The sequence below is a fragment of the Notamacropus eugenii genome, chromosome 4 (assembly GCF_028372415.1).
Source record: "Notamacropus eugenii isolate mMacEug1 chromosome 4, mMacEug1.pri_v2, whole genome shotgun sequence".
NCBI lineage: Eukaryota > Metazoa > Chordata > Mammalia > Diprotodontia > Macropodidae > Notamacropus > Notamacropus eugenii.
Genome location: NC_092875.1, coordinates 52,051,503 through 52,072,598, shown reverse-complemented (window position 1 = coordinate 52,072,598; position 21,096 = coordinate 52,051,503). Strand labels below are relative to the sequence as shown.

At 42.2% G+C, this 21,096-nt stretch overlaps 2 protein-coding genes and 1 long non-coding RNA gene across 8 annotated transcripts in view; 2 read left to right on the top strand and 1 right to left on the bottom strand.

Moving 5' to 3' along the window:
* The window catches only part of HNRNPM (heterogeneous nuclear ribonucleoprotein M), a 177,337-nt gene extending 174,085 nt beyond the window's left edge, over positions 1-3,252 (top strand). For all 4 annotated transcript variants that reach the window (XM_072600937.1, XM_072600940.1, XM_072600941.1 and 1 more), the window contains 2 exons: positions 530-581; positions 2,820-3,252. In XM_072600937.1, coding sequence (XP_072457038.1) covers positions 530-581; positions 2,820-2,983 — 216 coding nt within the window. In that variant the 3' untranslated portion in view covers positions 2,984-3,252. The remainder of the gene's footprint in view (positions 1-529; positions 582-2,819) is intronic.
* PRAM1 (PML-RARA regulated adaptor molecule 1) lies at positions 2,873-13,762 on the bottom strand. Of its 3 annotated transcripts, XM_072600947.1 has the most exons (10): positions 13,599-13,762; positions 10,321-10,840; positions 9,847-9,955; positions 9,711-9,775; positions 5,222-5,282; positions 5,016-5,142; positions 4,621-4,783; positions 4,506-4,539; positions 4,342-4,376; positions 2,873-4,137 (listed from the first exon to the last, which is right to left on the bottom strand). In XM_072600947.1, exons 1-9 carry the CDS (start codon positions 13,599-13,601, stop codon positions 4,343-4,345), a joined length of 1,116 nt encoding a protein of 371 aa, XP_072457048.1. In that variant the 5' UTR covers positions 13,602-13,762; the 3' UTR covers positions 2,873-4,137; position 4,342. The 3 variants fall into 3 exon arrangements, with proteins under 3 accessions (XP_072457048.1, XP_072457047.1, XP_072457046.1); XM_072600946.1 differs by lacking the exon at positions 13,599-13,762 and having other exon boundaries at positions 2,873-4,157; positions 10,321-12,412; XM_072600945.1 differs by lacking the exon at positions 13,599-13,762 and having other exon boundaries at positions 10,321-12,410.
* A 2,222-nt stretch (positions 13,763-15,984) lies between these two features.
* LOC140499471 (uncharacterized) lies at positions 15,985-20,057 on the top strand. Its single transcript, XR_011965456.1, has 3 exons — positions 15,985-16,360; positions 17,816-18,663; positions 19,896-20,057. It is a non-coding gene; the product is annotated as an uncharacterized lncRNA (long non-coding RNA).
* The last annotated feature ends 1,039 nt before the right edge of the window (positions 20,058-21,096 follow it).

Genomic DNA, 21,096 nt, shown 5'->3' with positions numbered 1-21,096 from the left:
TCCTTGTTAATCTCACAAGAAGGGACGGATTTACTGTCTTCCTCTCCTCAACAATACTTCTGATACAGGAATTGGCAAAACATAATTTCGTAATTCTAGAATTGGAAGTAATTTCATTGGCTGAGTAATGGAACTCATGTCTGACAAGTGGTCATCCAATCTTTCTACTTAAAGATAGTATGGGGAACCTTTTCTTCCCTGTTCCCTCTTCCTCCTCTTCTCCCTGCCCCTTCTCTTACTCCCTCTCCATTGCCATGGGGAAGCTTCCATGTTAAAATCTCAGGAAGCCCCTTCCTTCCTTTCACAGAACTAATAGTAAGGGAATATTAACTAAAATAGTTCATCATCAAAGTTTGCATCTTTAATCAAGAATTTCTTAGCCTTGAAATCAGTGCCATATTCGACTTCTCTGTAATAAGCAATATTTTTAGCAGCAGAAATAATATTATTGAAGTATGTTGAGATTTTTTGTGGGCTACACAACTGTAGTCTCTTAATTGACAGTGTGGTGGTTTTTTCCTTCCCTCAGCTCCCTTTTGACTTTACATGGAAAATGCTAAAAGACAAATTCAATGAATGTGGTAAGTGTTTTAAGATGTTGATAAGCATGTTTCCAGGTGATGTGGAATGCACATCATCCACAATCCTAGGGTTTGTGGATGAAAATACTTGTTTTGAGGGGAAATCAGAGGTGCCTGTCAGTAGCTGTTGCAGGAAGGTTCATGATAGTTGGAATTTTCACGCATTAGTAGAAAACTCAAAAGAATTTGTATAAAATTCTTAGTATATGCTAGAAACAGCCTCACCATTTGGTCAGATCTTGCTTTTGTCTCTGTCTGGTAAGCACTCCCTAGTCATGGCTCTCATGAGTCTCCCCAGGACTCCTGGTGGTATTGAGGGCCCAGCTGGCCTGATACATGCTGCCCTCCCTTTTCCTGTCACTCCAGCTTCTTAGCACCCAACACCTTCCTCACCAAGACAGAATTAGCAGCATGGAGTATATTTCTGTTGCCATCAGACTTGCTGGCCCTGTGTGAGAGTTGCCAGTGATTGATTACACTGGATTAACACTTGAAGGAAAAGGTTTTATTCCCTTGGCAGATGTGAAACTATCAAAATAATTTAAGAGAAGCTCTTATGCCTTCTCAGGTATTGTTTTAGAAGGTGCCTAGCATCCCTTTCTTCCTTGGCACTATACTACATAAGACCTCTCCCAGTAGTTTTATCTTTTCTCTCCTTGTTTTGTTGAGGGGTAACCTTTAGGATTGTCTGTGCTGTCTTGTCCCTGTCCCCAGGGCCCATGAGCCTGAGGACCTCCACATCTTGCCTTTCTCAGTGATTGGCACGAAGCAGACTCTCAATAAATGCTTGTTGATTGACTGACTTCTGTTGACCATTATCTATGTTCTGGCTGATTCAGTCCTTCTTCCACTTGTGCTTAGCAAGGCGGTTTGCTTCTGTCACTAAATTTCTACAAGAGCCTTTCCTCAGTAAGCTTTTAGAATGTTCTTTCTCTTTTTGCCTGACCTTCCCCTGTGAAGTTTTTTACCCATCTTGAATCATTTCATTGAATTTTAATGCTTCCCTAGTTCTTTGAGTCAGGTACATATTATTAGTTTGGTGGTGTTTTGTTTTCATATGTCATTTTTAAATTGTCTTAGAATAGATTTTTTTTTAACTGTTCCCTTTGTATCTATCTGCAGCCAACTATTTTGCTGTGTTCTGTACTTAAATACTTGATTAATGTTATCCTAGTACTGTCAGCTGTCATCTTCCTAAATTTACATACCTCTGAAGACCCTATATCTTCTCTGCTACCTTTTGTGTTCCTGAAATCATCTCCTCCCCCTGTGAGTTTCAATTCTTGGTTCTTCAGGGCTCCCCTTCTTGCACTCTTCTGGGATTAAAGAAGGTTTTTTTCCCAGTTCTTGGAGCTTGGCATGGTTGAGCAGATCTCATTATTATTTAGGCAAGATCCTGTTAATCATGCCTAGGTAATTATAACTGATTAGTAGATTACAGCTTTATTTAATGGGGCTAGTCAAAGCTTCGTTTAACACTGACCTTGTCTTTAAGTCAGTAGATTATGGGCATTTACATGAGAGAAACATTTGTTTTACGAAGAGGATCTTTAAAATTCTTTAGACCTGGTAAATTTGCTTTGCTTGCTCAATCATTTAAGAGTACTGATATTAAAAATGACAGATAAAATTATTCTTGTTGCTGAGGCAATTTTAATAGTGGATAAATGAGGTTATTTCCCTTTAAATCTCAACTAAATTATTGTGACCAGTTGGATTCTAGTTTATACATAGTGGGCATATTTGATAAGTACAAGCAGATCAACTTTTACATTGATTTGAAAGTGCTTTGTAATAATTGATCCATCATGAAAATTCCTTGAACAATTCAGTAAATATGTGTATGTATACCTACTCAAGTTGGGGGGGAAATCCAAAGACTTTGAGATCAAATCTGGTTGGTTAAGGTTGTTATATAACATTTTCTGAAACCTAAAGAACAGTATAAATGTTAGCCAGGTTTTTGATGGGGTTTATAAATATTGTAAACCTGTTAGGAGAAGAACAGCAGGACAGCCACAGAACACTTATATTTTTAAGTGTACGTGCCCTAAATATTTGTGTGGCAGAATTCAGAAGGGATTATTTTTGTGACTTCATCAACCCCAAAATCAGCAAATGTTCTGAACTGAATGGAAATGGTAGTATTTGATCCTCAGAAAGCTGAGAGAACATGGAACTGTTTGTCATGGGTCTGGTGGCCTGATCTGGTTTGGTCTTTTCTCCTCCCCTGTTCAGGCCATGTGTTGTATGCAGACATCAAGATGGAGAATGGCAAATCCAAGGGTTGTGGCGTGGTTAAGTTTGAGTCACCAGAGGTGGCAGAGAGAGCCTGCCGGATGATGAATGGGATAAAACTCAGTGGCAGAGAGATTGATGTGCGAATTGATAGAAATGCTTAAGCAGTTGCCTTTTTTTTTTTAACATCAATACCAGACTTCCAAATTTGTATTTTGTTTTTCTTGTTAACCATTTTAATTTGTTGGCTGGATGTATAAAGATGTTAAAATTCAGTTGCTTTCTGGGGTGATTTTAATTACTTTTTTAATGACTGGGATTCCATTTGACTGTTTGCATTGAGATTGCAATGTACGCAATTTTTTTTGTAGTTGTGGCATCTTGTTGACATTACGACTTTGATAATAAATACCAGTTACTGAAAGCCTCCTAACCTTGTTGTGAAGTCTGTTGGAAATGTTCATTATATTTTGAATATTTGTCTCTGTTTAGTATTGAATGATTTTTAATTCATAGTCTACTTGAGCTGGATGGGATTGTTAGATCATTAAAGAAGGAAATAGAGGATCATGATCATTATCGTTGTCATCAAATATTTGAAGGTCTCCTTCCTGATAGGATTCTCCTGCCTTCCTCCTCTCCCCCTTGTAGTGACTAGTTCGCTACTTTTACTGTCAGGACTGAGGATTTGGGCATCAAATTTTTAAGTGTGCCTTTTGCCTTATACACTCAAACCGTGTTCTTCAGAGCAGCAATGGCTATAAAAGGCAAAAAGTATACCGAAGTACTTGACCATTAGGTCAGATCACAGCCAATTTATTTTACATACTAGTCCCCTGGAGCTAATTCTTCAAGAAGTCAGCATCTCCCTTTTTCTTTGCCTTGGCTAAGCTTTTTTTAATAGACCAAAATAACTGTATTGTTGCATGTCCCAACATTCCTTTGAACTGAATGTCCAGCCTAGAGCTTGGCTTCTAAAAACTTCTGTTAAACTAAATTATATGTATTGTTGACTGTTTCCTGCTACACTACGAGAAAGTATAAGTGAGATAGCCCCCTGGAGTGTAAACAGTTCATTCTCCTTTGCTCTCCCCCTTTCTTCTGATCCAAATCTCTCCCTTCCACATCTCTCTAAAGGGAGGGTATAGAAGAAAGGAGGCAGTCAAGCAGAGAGCCACTTGAAGTGGTGATTTAATACTGTCAGTGTTCATCCATGAGAAGTACAGGCTGATGGGTTGAATATATGAAGGAGAAACTTGTAGTTTTCTCTGGACCCACTATGGAGGAGAAAATGGTCCAAGGATGATCCAAGGATGCCCTGCAAAAGAAGATGGGGCTCTGTAGCCCTTCAGGTAGGTCAGTGGTTCCAGTTGCTTCTCATCCTACATTTCCCTTGGGAGATGGGAGCTGGATTGGAATCGCCTCTTTGCCAACCTCCCTTGCTGCTCCAAGAGAACAGAGCTGGACTAATGGGACACTGGCCAAAGTCTGGTTGGGTGTATGTAGCATAACAGGTACCTACCTTAGAAACTAACATCATCGTAGACTTCTGTCTCCCTGTCAAAGAGAGAATAGACCATAAGTAGTTGACAAATGCCAGCTCATCTCTAAATTCACTTTAGAATAGAAGGCTGTAAGCCTCCCAGCACCCACACTTGCCCACATGTCCTCAGCTTGGTCACTTACAGGGGGAGCAGAACTGTTCTAGGAACGAAGCCATCTGCAAAAAGGGAAGGATAAGCTTAATGGGATTACAAGGATAAATGCCCCGCCCATTTCTAGGGCATACTAACCAACTCACATTTTCCACTGACATCCCGGCATAGAATCTGTTCTCTGCTGGTGAATTGGATCACATCCAGGATTTCCCCACGTCTAATAGCCAAGTTTCTACCACCCCCACGACGGGTATTGGCATTGGGGTCGATCATCATCCTTGTCAAAGTCACAATGTCCCCTTCAAACTAGAGCAAACGAGTAGTCTAGCTTCGGTCACTTACCCAGGACTTTTTTCTGCACCCCTCCCTCCCAGGTGTTTATAGGATCCCTGAAAATCTAATGTAAAAGTCAGTGTATTGTAATTAGAGCTACTCTTAATAAGTCATCTCCGATCATAAAAGTTCTCCAAGTCCAGTTCATATTTAGGTCATAATGGACTAAGAAGAGGTTGGTGCTGCAGAAATGTTCTCTCCTGACCTTAAATTTCTTCCTGAATTCTCTTTCTGCTTTCTCTTCCTTTTTGTACTGCTTCAGGGGTTTGGGGAGCTTCAGGGGTTTGCAGATTTCCTCTGTCTTAACCTCTTCTGAGGGTTTCCAACTGTTCCTGAAGATGGATAGTTAACATTCATAACTAACAGGATATAGATGCCTCCCCATCCCCAGACTCCCCTTCCCTAAGTTACCACATTTGCTGGCCAGGTTGTTGGGAATCTTTGAGAGTTCTTTCTGCAACCAGTAGATCACCTGAGGAAGTCAAACAACTAGGCTACTAAAGGGGCCCAAGGTGTTCTCACCATCCCCCCAATTCTTGGTTCTCTACAATAGTTTTCCCCTTACCCTTAATTTTAGAACTTGAATATGTGATGTCTATAAGCTTAATACTGTAATAGCAGTCATTTATAGATAAATAGGGAAGCTCTGTGTCTTTCACAGGAAAGGCAAGATAATTCTGGGATTAAAATAGCACATCTGAGTGATGTGTATGGCTGGAGGGAGCAAATTAAAAGTGAGATTGGCTTGCCAAAGGTCTAGCAATGTCATGGAAAATGATCTGCACAGACTTCAAATGAGAGTTTCTTTGTAGGTGGTGAGGATGCTTTAAGACAGCCCTATTTGCAGATGACACTGCTTCTTACATCCACACCCTGCTCTAAAACACTGCAGGGAGAGCATTGTTAAGGAGAGGTACAATGTGAATCAGGAGACAGAACGTGAAGAAAATGACAGAATGGAGACAGCAATATATAAGCCAAGTGATGACTTGAAAGTTGATTGGCAACCCCTAGGGTTAATCTGTTGACACGTGTATTCTAGAAACAGATACTTGGACCCCAAAATTTTAAAATGAGAGGAGGGTTGATTAGATTGCATTTTGATGGTCCTGCCAGATTGCCTTTCTCTGAGAGGACCACATGGAGAAACTGAGCCGGAGAAGGAGCATACCCAAGACCCTGCCATCTGTGAACCTGAAAGGAGATATGAGAGGACTAAGTAGGGGATCTGGCAGTTGTCCATAAGTATTAAAGGGACTGTCATGGTGTAAGAAGAGTGAGACTCATTGTCTTTGGCATCAGAAGATGGAACAAGGCAACAGCGGTGGAAGCTTTGAGTGGCAAGAGTGGTCCAAAAGTAGAATGACCTGCATTAGGAGGTAACAGGGTCCACTCATGTAGGTGGTTGTCAAGCCACCTTTAATGACTGCTTGTTGGGGGTATGGTAAATGGGATTCTTATTCAGGTGCAGGTGTGCATAACCTCAGATTGAGAAGATAATTTTCCTGGGGAGTTATGGGAAGGTGAGCTCAGGGAACCAAGTTGAGGATATCTAAGGCCAGAAATACTTGGAGACCTAAGACCTAAGAAAATGAAGAATGAAGTTGAAGTATTCACAAATGTTATTACCAAACTTGTTCAAATAACTGCTACTCTCATCATCTATAGTAAAATTACTTTTGCCCTTCCAGACGATTGCACTGTGTTGCTGTTGTGATGACAGGTTAAGAGGAGGAGTGTGTGTGTGTGTGTGTGTGTGTGTAAGTAGAAGCAGGGCAGAGTGAAGCACAGGAGTAATTCATTTTTATATAGTGTCTGAAAGTTTACAAAGCACTTCACAACAAGAAAGCATGAAGGGGAAATAGTGCATGTAGTAATATCCCCATATTATAGATGAGCAAAGAAAGGCACTCAGAGATCAAATAACACAGCATTATTGCTGAAATTCATGGTGATTTCAAGTCTAGTTCTCTTTCTACCATAGCATGCCAATCCCTTGGAAGGTGGAAGGTGGCAGCTGGCAGGGAGTCAGTGGTGATCAGCAAGATGACTAGAACTGAGCCCTATGGACTAAGATAGGACCCCCCTCCTTTTGCCTCCCAATCCTCCAGTTTGGAATTTAAATGGAGGACTCCATCTCAGCGTTAGCACTATTGACTGACAGAAAAATGTACAATGTAACTTGAAAGAAGGCTGAACAATTGTCAGGTGCAATGCAGAGCACGGGATTTAATGTTGGGGTTCCAGTCCCGACTACTGTTTTGGACAAGTCACTTAACCTTCCTGGGCTTTAGTTATTTTCTTTGTAAACCTACTTCAGACCATTTCTGCTGCTGGAATTCCTGACAGACCAGACATTTAGGCAGAAATCAGGGTCCAAAGACCATTCTCCATTAGGACACCTGAATTTGGGAAAGTTGGGTGGAAGTTGAGGAGCAGCTGCTCCCTAACTGGAAGAAAAAAAGGAGATTAAGGGCCTCAGATTTGCCCCTGAAGGAACAGTTGAAAGAATGCTCAGAGGTCGCTGAATTGGTATCGATCAGTGTTCTGGAGCTGGTCAAAAACTACAAGAGAGATGGATGTACAAAGCTCTTATTGTGGGGTCTCAGCATCCAATTCCTTCTAATAAGGTAGCACTAGGGAAGCCACAGATTTATGGGGCAATGAATGAGGTTCCTGGGACTGACTTTGAAATCAAATAGGGGGAGCCAGTGGATGAGAGAAACCCTTCCTGGATCACTGCCTTGTCATAGCAGAAGGACTTGCATAGTTCAATGAAACACTGAGCTATCCCATGCAGGGGTTACCTAAGATGAACAAGTTATAGTGGAGAGTTCTGATAAAAGGTGATCTACTGAAGAAGGAAATGGCAAAACACTGTAGTATTTTTGTCAAGAAAACCCTGTGGATAATATTAAGACGCTGAAAGATAAGGCATGAGCAGATGAACCCTTCAGGTTGAGGGCTTAGCGTGCCAGGATCTATGGGGTCATAAAGAGTTAGACTCAATCGAACAACAAGTGGAGGAGAACCAGAGCTTCCTTTTCACCCTCTAGAGCTAAATCCATTTCAAGTCTCCATTTGCAAGTGTGGTTGTGGGAGGGGAGGGTTCACAAGGATAGAAGGTAGCTGAGGAGTTAGGATCAGGCATGATGAGACCTGATGTAGTCAGGCAAGAGGGATAGGTCCCTTTCAGACTTGGAAAGACATCCACTGATTTTCCCTTCCTAGAGCAGGCCCAACCAAGATTTCAACCCTTGGGAAGTGGATCCATAGGTGGAGATCCTTAATTCTGCAACCTTTGCCCAGAGACATAGGAGAGGCAGTGGTAGGAAGCCACATCTGTGGCTTCAATTGTGTGCTAATGGAGAGATGTTGCAAGTTTCACTGCAGACCTCAGGAGAAAGCCAGGAAAAGCAAAAACCAATCTGAGGAGCAGCCCTATTTTGGGTTGCTTAAGGGTCAAGGCACTTCAGACCTGGAAAAGGTATCTAAGATTGCCTCATATCCAAACCCCCACCATGTGCTAGAATCTCATGGGCCCCCTGGAAACTTGTTCATCCAGCTTCCATGTTGATACCCAAATGACTGAAAACTCACTCCTTTAGAAGTCTGACTGCTACACTGTTTAAAGCTGAGGTGGTTTTCTGAAGGAGCAATTGAAGGCTGTTGACAGGACGAGTCACTCATAACTGGGAGAAGGGTATATGTGTGTCACAAGTGCAATGAGAAAACTCAGGGACAAGCCACTTGTCCCTGAGACAACAAACTCAACAAAGTCAAGAAAGGAAGAAGATGGAAATCAACAAGGATCACAGGGCAATATTGAAACTTCCAAATGCATCCTCAGAGCTGCATTAGAATTAATAGACTTTTGTACATCCCCTTGACCTTCTCTGCAAGAGGCAGTATTGCAGATGAAAGGGTCCTGATTTTGGAGTCAGGAGACCAAAGTTCAATTCCAACATTCAGCTCATTTTACAACTAAGGGAACTGGGACTCAGAAAAGGAAAGCAGCCTACCCAGAGTCGCAGAGTAAGTGGTGAATGGAAACTCAATACTCCCTGAATAAGTGGGTTCCTGAGATCCTGAGAGTAGAAGATATGGAAATGGGAGAAAAATGGGTGGACTCTTTTAGGGAAGTCCACAAAGTCAAAACTATTTTCATAATTCCAAGGCATTATTTGCCTCCTAAAATAATCCTTCTTTTTCCAACTATGTGTCTGTGTGAAGCTGGATTTTCTTCAACCAAAATAACATTGTAACTGAGTCAACAAAGAAGCAGAGGAGAATTCAGCTATCTTCAATTAAGCCAGACATTAAAGAGATTTGCAAAAATATGTAAAACAATAGTATTCTCGCTGATTTTTTTTGTTTTTAAAAAATGGTTATTCTAATTTAAAATATTTTGTTATGTATAAAATAGATTTATTATTATAAAATGAACTAAAATATTCTCAAATTTTATCAGCTTTACTTTCTAATATAGTAACTCTCAATAGATATAGCCCACATAAACAGAAGTTCTTTAGGGGGAGTCCTCAATTTTTAAGAGTGTGAAATGGCCCTGAGACCAAAAAGTTTGAGAACCACCCACCTAGATTTTTGTCCGCGGACCACAGGCTCAGACCCCTATCAGTTAACCAGCCCAGCTAGGTTAAAAGGACCTGGCCTTGGGCATGCACAGAGCAGAGAGCTAGCTAAAGTTCCTCTCTCTAGGACCCTCATCTCCAGACCCTGACCTCTTCACTTCCCAGTCTGGGCCATCAGTTTCCTTGCTTGTAAAATGGACATCAACTACATTTATCATTCATTGAAAGTGAGGGAATTAGACTGGAAAGTCCACACCACCTCTCCTGAAATTTCCATCTCATGCTCCACTTCATTCATGGATACACACCTCTCCTCCTGGGGCCTGGTGGGCAGGGGTTTGGCTCCACATCATCATAGATCTCATCTGGATCCCTGAGAGGAGAGTGGGAATTAGGGCTTCCCACAGCCTCCCCAAAGTGCCCCCCACAAGTCCCCAGACTTACTGTGGAATGGCAGGAACTGGAGGACCCAGGCAGTTGCTACTGGAGAAGGATCCTGGCTTCTTTGGAAGTGCTGGCACTTGGGTCCCCCCACCCAGGATGATTTTCTTGCCTGGATACAGTTATATAGTTTTACCAGGGCAGTTGAGGACTTTCAGGAGAGTGACTCCATTTACCCACCCACTGGAGCTATGTAAATTATATAATAATAACTTATCTATGAAGATTTGAAATTTTTTCCCTCACAGCTACCTGAATTTTCTACAGAAGTTGAATATCACCCCCAATACTAGCTAAATAACCCCATGGGCAAGTCAGTTTCTCAATTAGAGAGCAGAACTGGATGCTGATCATGTTGGAGCTCCAACCCCAGGTCCAAAATCTGAGTATCACCCTCCCCAGGTCATCATAATCCCCACTTCTCAGGGACTTCCCCCCCCCTTCTCAAAACTTTCTTGACATGATCCAAACACCCACCTGCAGCTCTTCTGTTAGTGACCTCTTTTCTCCTGAAACGTTCTAAATGCAGGGTACCTGGTGGAAGGGGGGGCTTGGGAGGCTGGGGACCAAGATTCTTCAGAGGTGGCAGAGGTCTCCTGCGGGGGACACTCAGGCCCTGATCCTTCCTAGGTGTCCTTGGAGAGCCCAAGGGGATAGGGCTTGGAAGTGAGGAAGCCTTCTCTGCAGCATCCCCTGCAATTCCCCACGATGTCTGCTGGTCTCTTGGAGCCTCCCTGGTCCTGGGACTGGCTTGAGAGCCTCTCCCTAGGTTAGGGAGCCAAGGGCTAGGTGGGGTCCCTTGTCCTTGCCATGGAGGTCCCCTCCAATTAGCAGCAGGAGTCCCAGAAGAAAAGGAACTCTCAGAAATAGTATTGGCTTGACCCAGACCTGGCAGCTGAGAGCCTTTGGGCAGTGGTGGCTTCCTGGGTAGCTCACCAAACCCAGCCTGCGTGCCCTGGAACTTAGCTTTCAGGTTTTGAAAGTCCTGATGACTCTGCTGTGAGACACAAAGCATCACAGAATCTCAGAATTCAAAGATGGATTAGACTCCAGACGACATCTTATCCAACCTATGTGTAAACAGGAGTCCTTTCTGCAATATTCCAGATAGGTGCTTAGCCAGCTTCTAAAAAACCTCCAAAGGATGAGAAAACCCACTACTTGTCAGCACCCTAGGGACCACTGTACTTCTAGACAATTCTAATTATTCAAAAAAAAAATTTTTTTTTTCTGATATCAGGCCAAAATCTACTTATCTACAAGCACACAGACAGGCAGAGATGGTCAGAGATTATGAACATGCAGATAGACTCATGTACAGAGTAATAAGCACACGTAGACACACATATACCATTTCTCAGGTTCCCAAATTTCGTTAGAAGTCCTGGATGGTGTCCAGATTCCTTCCCCCTGTCCAAAAGTCTGTAAGAAAGTGAGCCTCTGGGTTGATCTAGAAATCTCACTGCTAGTTATATACCCTCAAGAGATCATTGAGAACTCAAGAGAAACTCCGTGAACATTAGAACTTTTATAACAGCACTTTTTGTGGTAGCACACAAGTGGAAACAACTTATCTATATTTACTGGAAGATAGCTAGACAAATGGGGGTACATGAACATAGGAATACGACGGCTATAAGAAGCAAGAAATAGGACAAAGACAGAGAAGTATAGAAAAATGTATGAGCTGATGCATGCTCACTGAAGGAGCCAGGAAAACAGCATAAACAATGTTGGTGTAAACCTAAGAACAACCTTCACAAAGCAATCTTATAAGAATGTTGTGAAATCATGAAGAATGAACTTGACCCCAAAGGAGATATGAGAAAATACCTCCACCTCCACACACACACACACACACGCACATACACAAACACATACATACATACATACATACATACATACATACATACATACATACATATACCCCCTCCTCCTTTACAGAGTGGGAGACTCCATGGATGTGAAACATTACATATATCTTCATATTTTTTCCATAAATTGATTTGTTTCGCTCATATTTTTTCCTCTTTCTGTTTTAGAAAATTTCTTTGTTAAAAGAAATGGCTCTCTGGGAGGAGGAAGGGAGTGAAATACAGGGGAAATCTGGGCCATGTAAAAACAAAATATAACCATAAAATTCTCATTTTAAAAGGAGGTTTTAAAGTGAGTTTGTGGGACCACACAGCTGGGGGAGAGGGAAGAGAAAGAGAGAGAGGAAAGGCACTGAGTCATAAACTCAGGAACATGGTGAGAGGCCTCACAGGGCTGTAATGGAGATAGTTTTCAATGTTAACATTTATACTTCAGAAATCAATAAATGCTATAAATTAGGGTTTGATTTATTGTTCTGTTAATTGTCTAAATGTAAGGAAGTGATGCAGAAAATGGTAATAATGCAGACTAAATTTTCAAGTGTCTTGCATACACCCCCCCCCCCCCCAAAAGCTGGTTGTTAAACATTTACCTGCACACCACTGCCTCAGGAACAACTGAGCTAAAGAGAGAGATGAGCTGAAGACCAAAACCATTTTTTCAGTGTTGTCACAAATATTGCCCTACCCCATTTCAGCCCCATAAGTAGGGGCAAGTCCTTCTGACCTACTTTGCCTAGTAGTCAGCACCCCTGGGGCCCACAGGAAGCCCCCACCCCCTTGGAACTGAGTTTTCAGGTCACCACCAACCAGGCCCTCCCCCTAAGCTTTAACTATCATTCTCCCCCTTCCCACCCTTCCCCCACACACACTATGTCCCCATATTTCTTCCCCCATTCCAGATATTGTTCCTGTTTCCCACCAGGGTAGCTATGGTGTGCCATCAATGTCGCCCAAGCTAACAAGCAAATCCTTGATCTAGGGCTGCCTTGGACCACTGTGGTGTTAAAGAAAAGTGAGTTAGGACACCAATGAGGGTAGGAGTGAGCAGAGGAGAAACGAGAGCGAGGAGAGATGGAAAGGGCTGAGTGAGAAGTGAGCAGAGCCTTCTATGAAAGCTAACCCTTTGAGTCCAGTGACTGATTCCACTGTCCTAGGGAAACTCAATAGAAGGTGCCTGCCATCTTGGGTAGGAGCCCAGGAGAAATGGGCCTGGGCTGGGGGATGAGATTGGTCTCAGGGACTGGGCAAGCCCAGTGGGGGCTACAGCCAGCCTCTTCTGTTGTCTGTGCGACCCCCAATGAATAATGACAAACAGTAGATTAGCCCTTCAGGTCCATTAAGCTGTTTTACCTTGCCTTGTTTGATCTCCACAACCACCACACAAGGTCAGTAGTGCACAGAATCTCACCCCCATTTTACAGATGAGGAAATTGAGATTGTCTTGTGGTTAGCTGTCTTGTCCAAAAATACAAAATTAGGAAATGTCAGAGCTAGGACTTGAAGCCGCTTGACTTCTATCCCACAGTGGCTCTGGTTACTTGGAAGATAAAACCCAGACTCCTTTGCTGACACCTTTTAAGCTGACACCATCTCAAGCTCTGTCTACTTCTTGAGCTTCATCTCTTTCCCTCATATAGTTTGTATTCCCAGCCTAGATGGTCTCCTTCCTCCTCTTTCCTCTGTTATATCTCATCCTTCATCTTCTGCTCCTCCTGACTCCCCTCCCTCAACACACGTAGGGACAAACACCTCTCATGTTGAGTCAAAAGGAAAAAAAGGAAGTTAGTAGAGGCTGTTTTTACTTCTGCTTTCTTCAAACATCCCTGGGAGTGAGAGTAGGGGGATGGCAGGGAGGGAGGTAGAGAAAGGCTTACTTACCATGACTTTCCACCTCCTTTGGTCCAGTGGCCTGTGGATTGAAATACTCTGCTGGTTTCTGGGACCTTCCAGGGACTGAAGGGTTGCAGAAATGCCTGGGGCTACTTACTTCCAGGAAGTCAAACCCAAACACCCAGATGATTGTATGTGTTGGAGTGTGGGGAGGGAGGAGGAAGGAGGAAGGAAAGGACGGAGAACAGGAGGTTGGAGGGGGTGGGGACAATGGGGAGGGACCTTCCTGTTCTCTACAGGTGTTCCCCCAACTTCAAGTCCTGGCTCTAACGCTGTCTTTTCCAGGAGTCACTCCCAAGACCATTCTGGTTCAAGGTGATCTCTCTTGACTCTAAACAACTTTCCTGAACTAGATGTGGTTATAATCTGTATATGGGTGAATGTGCTTTTGTTTTTCTGGGCTCTTCTAATACAAAGTCCTAAAGTAAGAGCAAAGCCCAAGTCTGGGTACCTCTACTCTTAACTGATGGCTGAAGGAAAGGACCAGTTTTCTGAGTCCTGGAGACCATCACTAGACAGGGTCAAGGGTCTACTGACCTGAGAGATCTGTTGAACCTTGGCTCTCACCTTCAGATCCATCTACCAGAGGGTCTCTGACTTTCATCCCCTGACCCAATGGCCTGAACGAATGGACTTACTGAACTTCAGTTCAATTCAGTTGACATTTATTAAGTACCTCCTATACTTATCCCTTCCACATGGAGGGGATTAAGGGTATGGTGCTCCTGAAATCTGGAAAATCTAAGTATAATTCTTTTGACCCTCCTTTCATACTAGAGAAGAAGTCTGAATCTTTTCTTTTGCTTTTAAGAGGTGCTTATAGTACCTTATTGTAAAATTTGGGTTGATGTTACATTATATTGATATTATATATAATATTATACATGTATTTTGTGCATTTCTGAGTTTCTAAACTTTTTCTGTTGTCATCTGCTGACCTTCACATGTCATCTGTTGCTTCCACCAAACTCTCCAAAAATTCCCATTTAATTTCTTATGCTAACCCACAATATATTAAAACCACAATAGGGAAAGTCATGGTGTGAAAGGGATAACTGAATGGGTAAGATATTGTGCTAAGTGCTGGTGGTAACAAACATTTGAGAAAAGAGAAGCTAAGTTCCATGTGAAGCCTGCTAAATTTTAATGGTTGGTAGGACCTCTGAGTGGTGATGTCCATCAGGCAATTAGAGATGTGGTTGGATCAGAACTCATGAGAAAAAATGGGACTAGATGTATAGTGCTGACCTAATGAATTACTGGCCCATCTATCTGAGAATCTTCCTACCCAGTGACCCACTGGTCTAAGAAACCCTTGACCCAAAGATTCTAAAACCCACTTACCTATTTACCCTGACCTACTTACCCTCTGACTCTGACCTAAGGACCTTTGGGATTCAAACTTCAAACTGATTCAAGAATGCTACAGACTCTCTGATCTATAGATATAAGATCCAGTAGCTTAAGATGACTGAACCAATTTAGAGTAAGTACAGAGAATTCAGGCTCGACTTACAAGATAGTCTCCCAAGGTCATAGGAGGCTTATAAGTGATCTTTTGCTTTTTTTTGGAGGGGGAAGCTTCTTTATGGGATATGTCTCAGGATTGTGTAAGGGATGGGGGAAGAGTTGGGAGAGTAAAGTCCTCCAGATATTCTTCCTGTGATTACTGGATCCAAACTCATTTTTTTAAGTTTAATTTTTGTTAATCTCTTTTGTTCTTATATTACCTTCATTTCCAAATATATCCTTCCCCTTCCCCCCAACTCAGCCCGTCATCCCTTGTAAGAATTTAAAAAAGAGGGGAAAAAAGTGTTTCAGTCAAACTAACTCACACCTAAAGAATCTGACAGAAAATACAATGTTCTACACCCATAGTCTTTCACTTAGGCAAAGAATTTAGGAAGATGCATCTTCTCATCTACTTTCCAGGGTGAAGCTTGATCATTTTAATGACATAACATTCATTTTCATCTTCTGCTCTTTCTATTTACATTGTTCTAGTCATTGTGTATAGTTTTCCTGGTTCTATTTAACTTCACTTTGCATCAATCTACTCTTAATTGATGACTGAAAGGAAGGACCAGTGTTCTGAGTGTGTGCTACCACATAAAGGGCTGTTGGAAATATTTTTATGCATATGGATCTTTTCCTAAAAATGCTATATCTTCACATCACCTTCATTTCTAAATATTACCCCTACCTTATTATCAACAAATGATCCACCTCTTTGTTACAAAGATTTTGAAAAAGCAAGAAACAAAAGCAAATCAGCAAAATCAACCAACACCTCAATCAAGACTAACAATGTATGCATTTTCTGTACCTGTCTTCCTCCACCTCTAAAAATAGTAGCTAGATGCATTTTCTTGCCTGTTTTATTTTTGCAGACTTTTGTCCTTATAATTACATAGCACCGAGTTTCATTTTTTTATCAATGTTCTCTCATTTACAGTGTCGCAATCATTGTGTCTACTGTTTTCCTGCTTCATTTCGCAACAGCGAACTTCTGTATAAGAGTTTTCCCTTGCTTTTCTGATTTCATCACTTCTTACAGTGTGCTAACATTCCGTCCCAATCAGTTTATCTATCCCCCAGTCACTAGATCTTTTGTTTCCAGTGCTTTGATATTATTGTGAAGTGCAGCTATAAATATGTTGATGCTGATGAGGCCTTTCTTTCTACCTTTGATCTCTTTGAGGTGTATCTCTGCCTAGCAGTGGGAACTCTGGTTCAAAGGCTATGAACAGGTTAGTGACTTTATTTTTTAAAAATTGTTTATTTAGTATTTTTTTTCCCCAATTACACGTAAAAACAATTTTCAACATTCATTTTTAAAACTCTAAGTTCGAAATTCTCTCCATCCCTCCCCACCTCCCACCCCCATTGAGAAGACAGTTCTGTATGTTATATATGTGTAGTCATGCAAAACATATCCATAATAGTCATGTTGTGAAAGAAAACATAGAAAAAACTCAAGAAAAATAAAGTGAGAAAATAGTATATACCTCAATCTGTATTCAGACACCTTCAGTTCTTTCTCTGGGTATGGATAGCATTTTTTATTATAAGTCCTTCAGAGTTGTCTTGGAGTTTTGTACTGCTGAGAATAGGTAGTGAGTTAATTTTTTTTTTAAGTATAATTCAAATTGTTTTTGCCAGTAGTAGTTCAACCAATTCACTGCTCCACCAACAGGGTAGAAGTGCACTTGTCTTTCCAAAACTCCTTTGACCAGTGACCATCCCATCTTTTGTGATCTTTGCCAACTTGCAGGGTATGTGGTAAAATTTCAGAGCTGTTTTGGTTTGCATTTTTCTTTTCATAAGTGATTTCGAGCAGTATTTCATATGTTTAGAATTTGCAATTTTTCTTTTGAGAATTGTTTGTCCACATTCTTTGACCACATTCATTGGAGAATGTATCAGTTTGACATATTCATAAGTTCCCTAAAATATCTTTTGATCCTCTCTTTCAATGTTATGACATTAATTCATTCATTCAGTTCATTCTACACATTCTACAAGCCTTCATTAAACACTTACTGTGTGCCTGGTGTAGGAAATATAATTACACAATTAAATAGTGCCTCTCCTCTAGGGCCCTGGAATTAGCAGACAGGCATGTCATACCCTGTTACAATCATTGTATAGATTTTAAAGAAATGAGTGAATATGTATATGTCTATGGTTTATTTTGCATATATATAGTTCTTATTTCATGTAGACATGTAATTTAATTGGTGCAGGAAATTCCAAGTAATAAAAGTCCCTCTACCCATGCTGATCTGTGACTCAGAGCAATTTGCAGTCTTAGGTTGTTGCCTAGGGCTAGGTGATTTGCCTAGTATATGTCACAGGGAGTATATGCAAAATAAGTAGGACATAACAACTAGAGGGAATTAGGAAAAGTCTTGTGTAGCAAGTGGGGCTTTATTTACCTATTGTGACCACCTGTAAGGGCAAGCAAAGTAGGATCTTTTGTTGTTTTTGTTTTAGACAATCAAGTGCCTCTGACTGAATTTTGCCTTTGATTAATCAGGGATCTTTAACTAGAAACAGAGTACATATATTGTAGAGAGAGTTTTAACCAATCAGATATGTGCAAGTGAGCTCTAAACAATCAGATTTCTCAGACAGAAGCCCTGTCTGTTGGTCTTTATGAGTGAATTGAGATAATGGTGCTGTATTGTTGTTTCCCTCCTTAGCTTTGTTTTTTCAGAGACAGAATCTTCGGAGTAGAGCAGTCCCCATGAGCTGAGACATGGAGCAAGAGCAGAGAGCTGTCTACATGTGAATCGAGGCAAGAGTCCAGAGTGGTTAGCCCACAGAGGAAGAGCCATGGGACTTGGAAGCCAACCTCAAGCTAAAATGAAAGAAAACTTTATTTGGACACTTTATATTAAGAATATTGTTCTTACAGTAATCTAGGGATGGAGGGTACCCCTGGAAGAGTAGGTAGAGGATCCTCCAATCACTAGATAAGGCACTGAATCACTGAGGATCCAGGCCTAGAAGAAGCCCTAGCCCAGAGGTGGGGAACCTGTGGCCTTCTAGATCCTTAAGTTGCAGTTTTTAAAAAGGATGCACTTGAGTATCTAGAAGGTTACATGTGGTCTCAAAGCCACAGGTTCCCTGCTCCTAGGCTAGCCAAATCACCCACAGAATGCTTCCTTCTGTGCTTGATTTTGAACCTGGCATCCCATGGCCACTGCTGGTTCCCATGGCTGAGTGGAGCTTCCCTAACTAAGATCATCCTCCTTCCTCGAAGAGGCCACCTAAGTTGCTGGCAGTGGGATCACAAAACCTTAAAATGTTAGACCTGAGAGGTCACAGGGTCCAATGTTCCTATGACACAGTTAGGGAAACAGGCCCATAAAGGGGAAGGCACTTGCCCAGTGTGACAGAGCTGGAAGCAGAATCAAGTTTTCTGACTCCCAGCCCTATACCTTGTTGACTCTGCAGAGACTTTCCATGGAAATTGTCACAGTTCAGGGGCATTGGAAACCCAGGTGTTCCCACGGAGATTCAAGGATATTTGGTCACCAACATCTCAGTGAGTACCTTGAAATACAGCTTTTAAGGGTTATAAACATATATATATATGATCTATTTGATCCTCCCTATAAGGTGGATGCTGTAAAATCTTTATTTTGCATTTGAAGTAATGAGGTACAGTGTGTTGAAGGAAAAGCCTGAGAAACATAATTTCTGGACAATTAGCAATCTATTAATTATGGCTAGCAAATAATCAATAAAATGAGGAATGCTGTGGGCTGCTGACCATTTTAATCCCCTTGGAAGAGTGGGTATTCCTGACAGGTAGAAATCAACTCCAATTAGTTAACGATGAATGAAAGAATGAATATTATAATGAGAGATGGGCTTATTCTAATGAGAAGCTGGAGGCCCTGTACTCTTTTTTTTCACTCTTGGACAGAAACTCATCTCCATCCAGCATACCTACCTCAGGCAATCTAGATAAGGGTATCCACCTCCATCCAGGCCACTTACATAGTTGAACAGTGAACTGAAATTCAACTAAATTAGATTAAGCTATCCCAGTTGGGTGAAGTCTGGCCCAAGACTGAGCAGAATGTTAATCCAATCTCATCATCTGCCAGGTCCTTCAAAGATGGCCTGGATAACCTATCAGGACTACTTTCTGAATGAGGAGATTCTGGATGAGAAAAAAACTCTGGTGTGTCCCCACTCCCATATTGATTGGTTATTAATAATAATTTCTCTCAACAGAGAGGTTAATTGACTTGCCCAAGGTCACACAGTTAGCAAGTGTCTGAGGCCAGATTTGAACTCGTGTTTCTTGACTTCGAGCCCAGGGTTTCATCTACCTAGCTTTCTCTGAGCTCTACTCAGAACTTTAATAGCTCAGAACTCAAGTTCAAGTGATCCACCAGCCTCAAGCCTTTTCCAATAACAGGATTATAAGTGTGTACTGCTACAACCAATGAAGCAATATTCGTAAAGCACCGGCCCAGCCAAGTCCCTCCCTTGCTCAGTAAGCTCCAGTGGGTACTAAGCACTTCTCAGATCAAATACAGGCTCCTGTTTGGTGCTCAAAGCACTTTACAACCAGCCTTAAATCTACCTTTCTTGACTTAAAACATACTCTCCTTGACACATGCTAATTTAGCCTTCTTCCTGTTCCTCACAAAAGAACCTCAGTATCTCATCTCCACGCCTTTGCACCAGGTGTCCCCCTTGCCTAGAAATGCTCTCCTTCCTCTGGTATCTGCCTTTTAGAATCTCTAATTGTTTTTTTTTCAGTTGGGACACCAGCTCCTATAAAAGGCTTTTCCTGATCCTTCAAGCTGCTTATGCCTCCTTCTCCTTCCCACCCTGGAAATTAACCTCGTATTATTGTGTAGTATATGGATGTGAACTGCCACCTTTGATAGAATGTAAACTTTTATTGTTGTTCCCTTAGCACAATGCTTGGCACATAATAAGTGCTTAATAAATAATTGGTTATCAATCTTTTATCTGACCATGAATGGTTTATGAGAGGGGCTTCTCCAACTACCACAGTCAGTCATGGAGTACATATAGGCCAGTCTCCTGCTGGAGAAGAAAAAAGAGGACAGAACCTGATCAGGGAAAGGGTCATGAAGAGGCGGCGTGGTGCCCTGCTGGTCTTGGAGCTGGGAAGACCATTTACCTCTATCTCTGTGGTAGTTTCCCGGGCTTCGTTCAGGTACTCTGCAAATCTCAACGTGCTATATACGGCCTTACAAATATTATTTAATTTCATCCTCACAACAGCCTTGGGTACTCTCTCTCATCATCCCCGTTTTTACAGATGAAGAAACAGCTGTTAAGTGACTTGCCCAGAATCACTTAGATAAAAATTGTCCACAACAGCCTGTCCTGATTTCAGGTCTAGCATTCCGATGGAGAACACATCCTAATGGACAGGTGGGTAGGTAAACAGCTAGAACAATGGATAGGCATTTATTAAGCACCTACTATGTGCCAGGCACGGTACCAAGGGCTACGGAGACAAATACAAGCAACCAAGATGACCTGTACACGGAAGGGGCTTACATTCTAAACGGGGAAGACCCAGAAAGAGAAGCTAGACAGCGGTCCTGGGAGAAGCGGGAGGAGGGATGGCCCCTTCTATCAGCCAGGGAGACCTGGGTTCTGGGTTCAAACCCTGCCTCGGTTACACACTGCTTGCGCCACTGAGCAAGGCATTTAAGGTCACAGCGCTCTAGGCCAACCTCTAGGACTGTCATCCAGGTGCAGACTTGCACTGGTAGATGGAGTTTCCTCCCCTGGGAGTTCCCTGTACCAATGAAATCTCAAATGCCAGCCTCTGGAATGACGGGCACTGCTGCCCTAGGTGGGGAAAGGGCACGCCCGCGCGGAGGAGCCCCGACCTCCCTCCTCCTCTTCCTCCGTGCCAGGGCCCCCCCAGGGGGGCTGCACGAAGCTCTCCGGGATGGCAGGGGGCGTGCCAGCCTCG

Excerpts from the sequence above, each read along its gene's own strand:
- PRAM1 (XM_072600946.1), bottom strand. The coding sequence starts at position 10,858 with ATGCTTTGTGTCTCACAGCAGAGTCATCAGGACTTTCAAAACCTGAAA. Across the intron at positions 4,540-4,620 it reads CCGGGATGTCAGTGGAAAAT|ATGGCTTCGTTCCTAGAACA; the intron begins GTGAGTTGGTTA and ends CCCTTTTTGCAG. Across the intron at positions 4,377-4,505 it reads AGAACAGTTCTGCTCCCCCT|GGAGACAGAAGTCTACGATG; the intron begins GTAAGTGACCAA and ends TCTCTTTGACAG.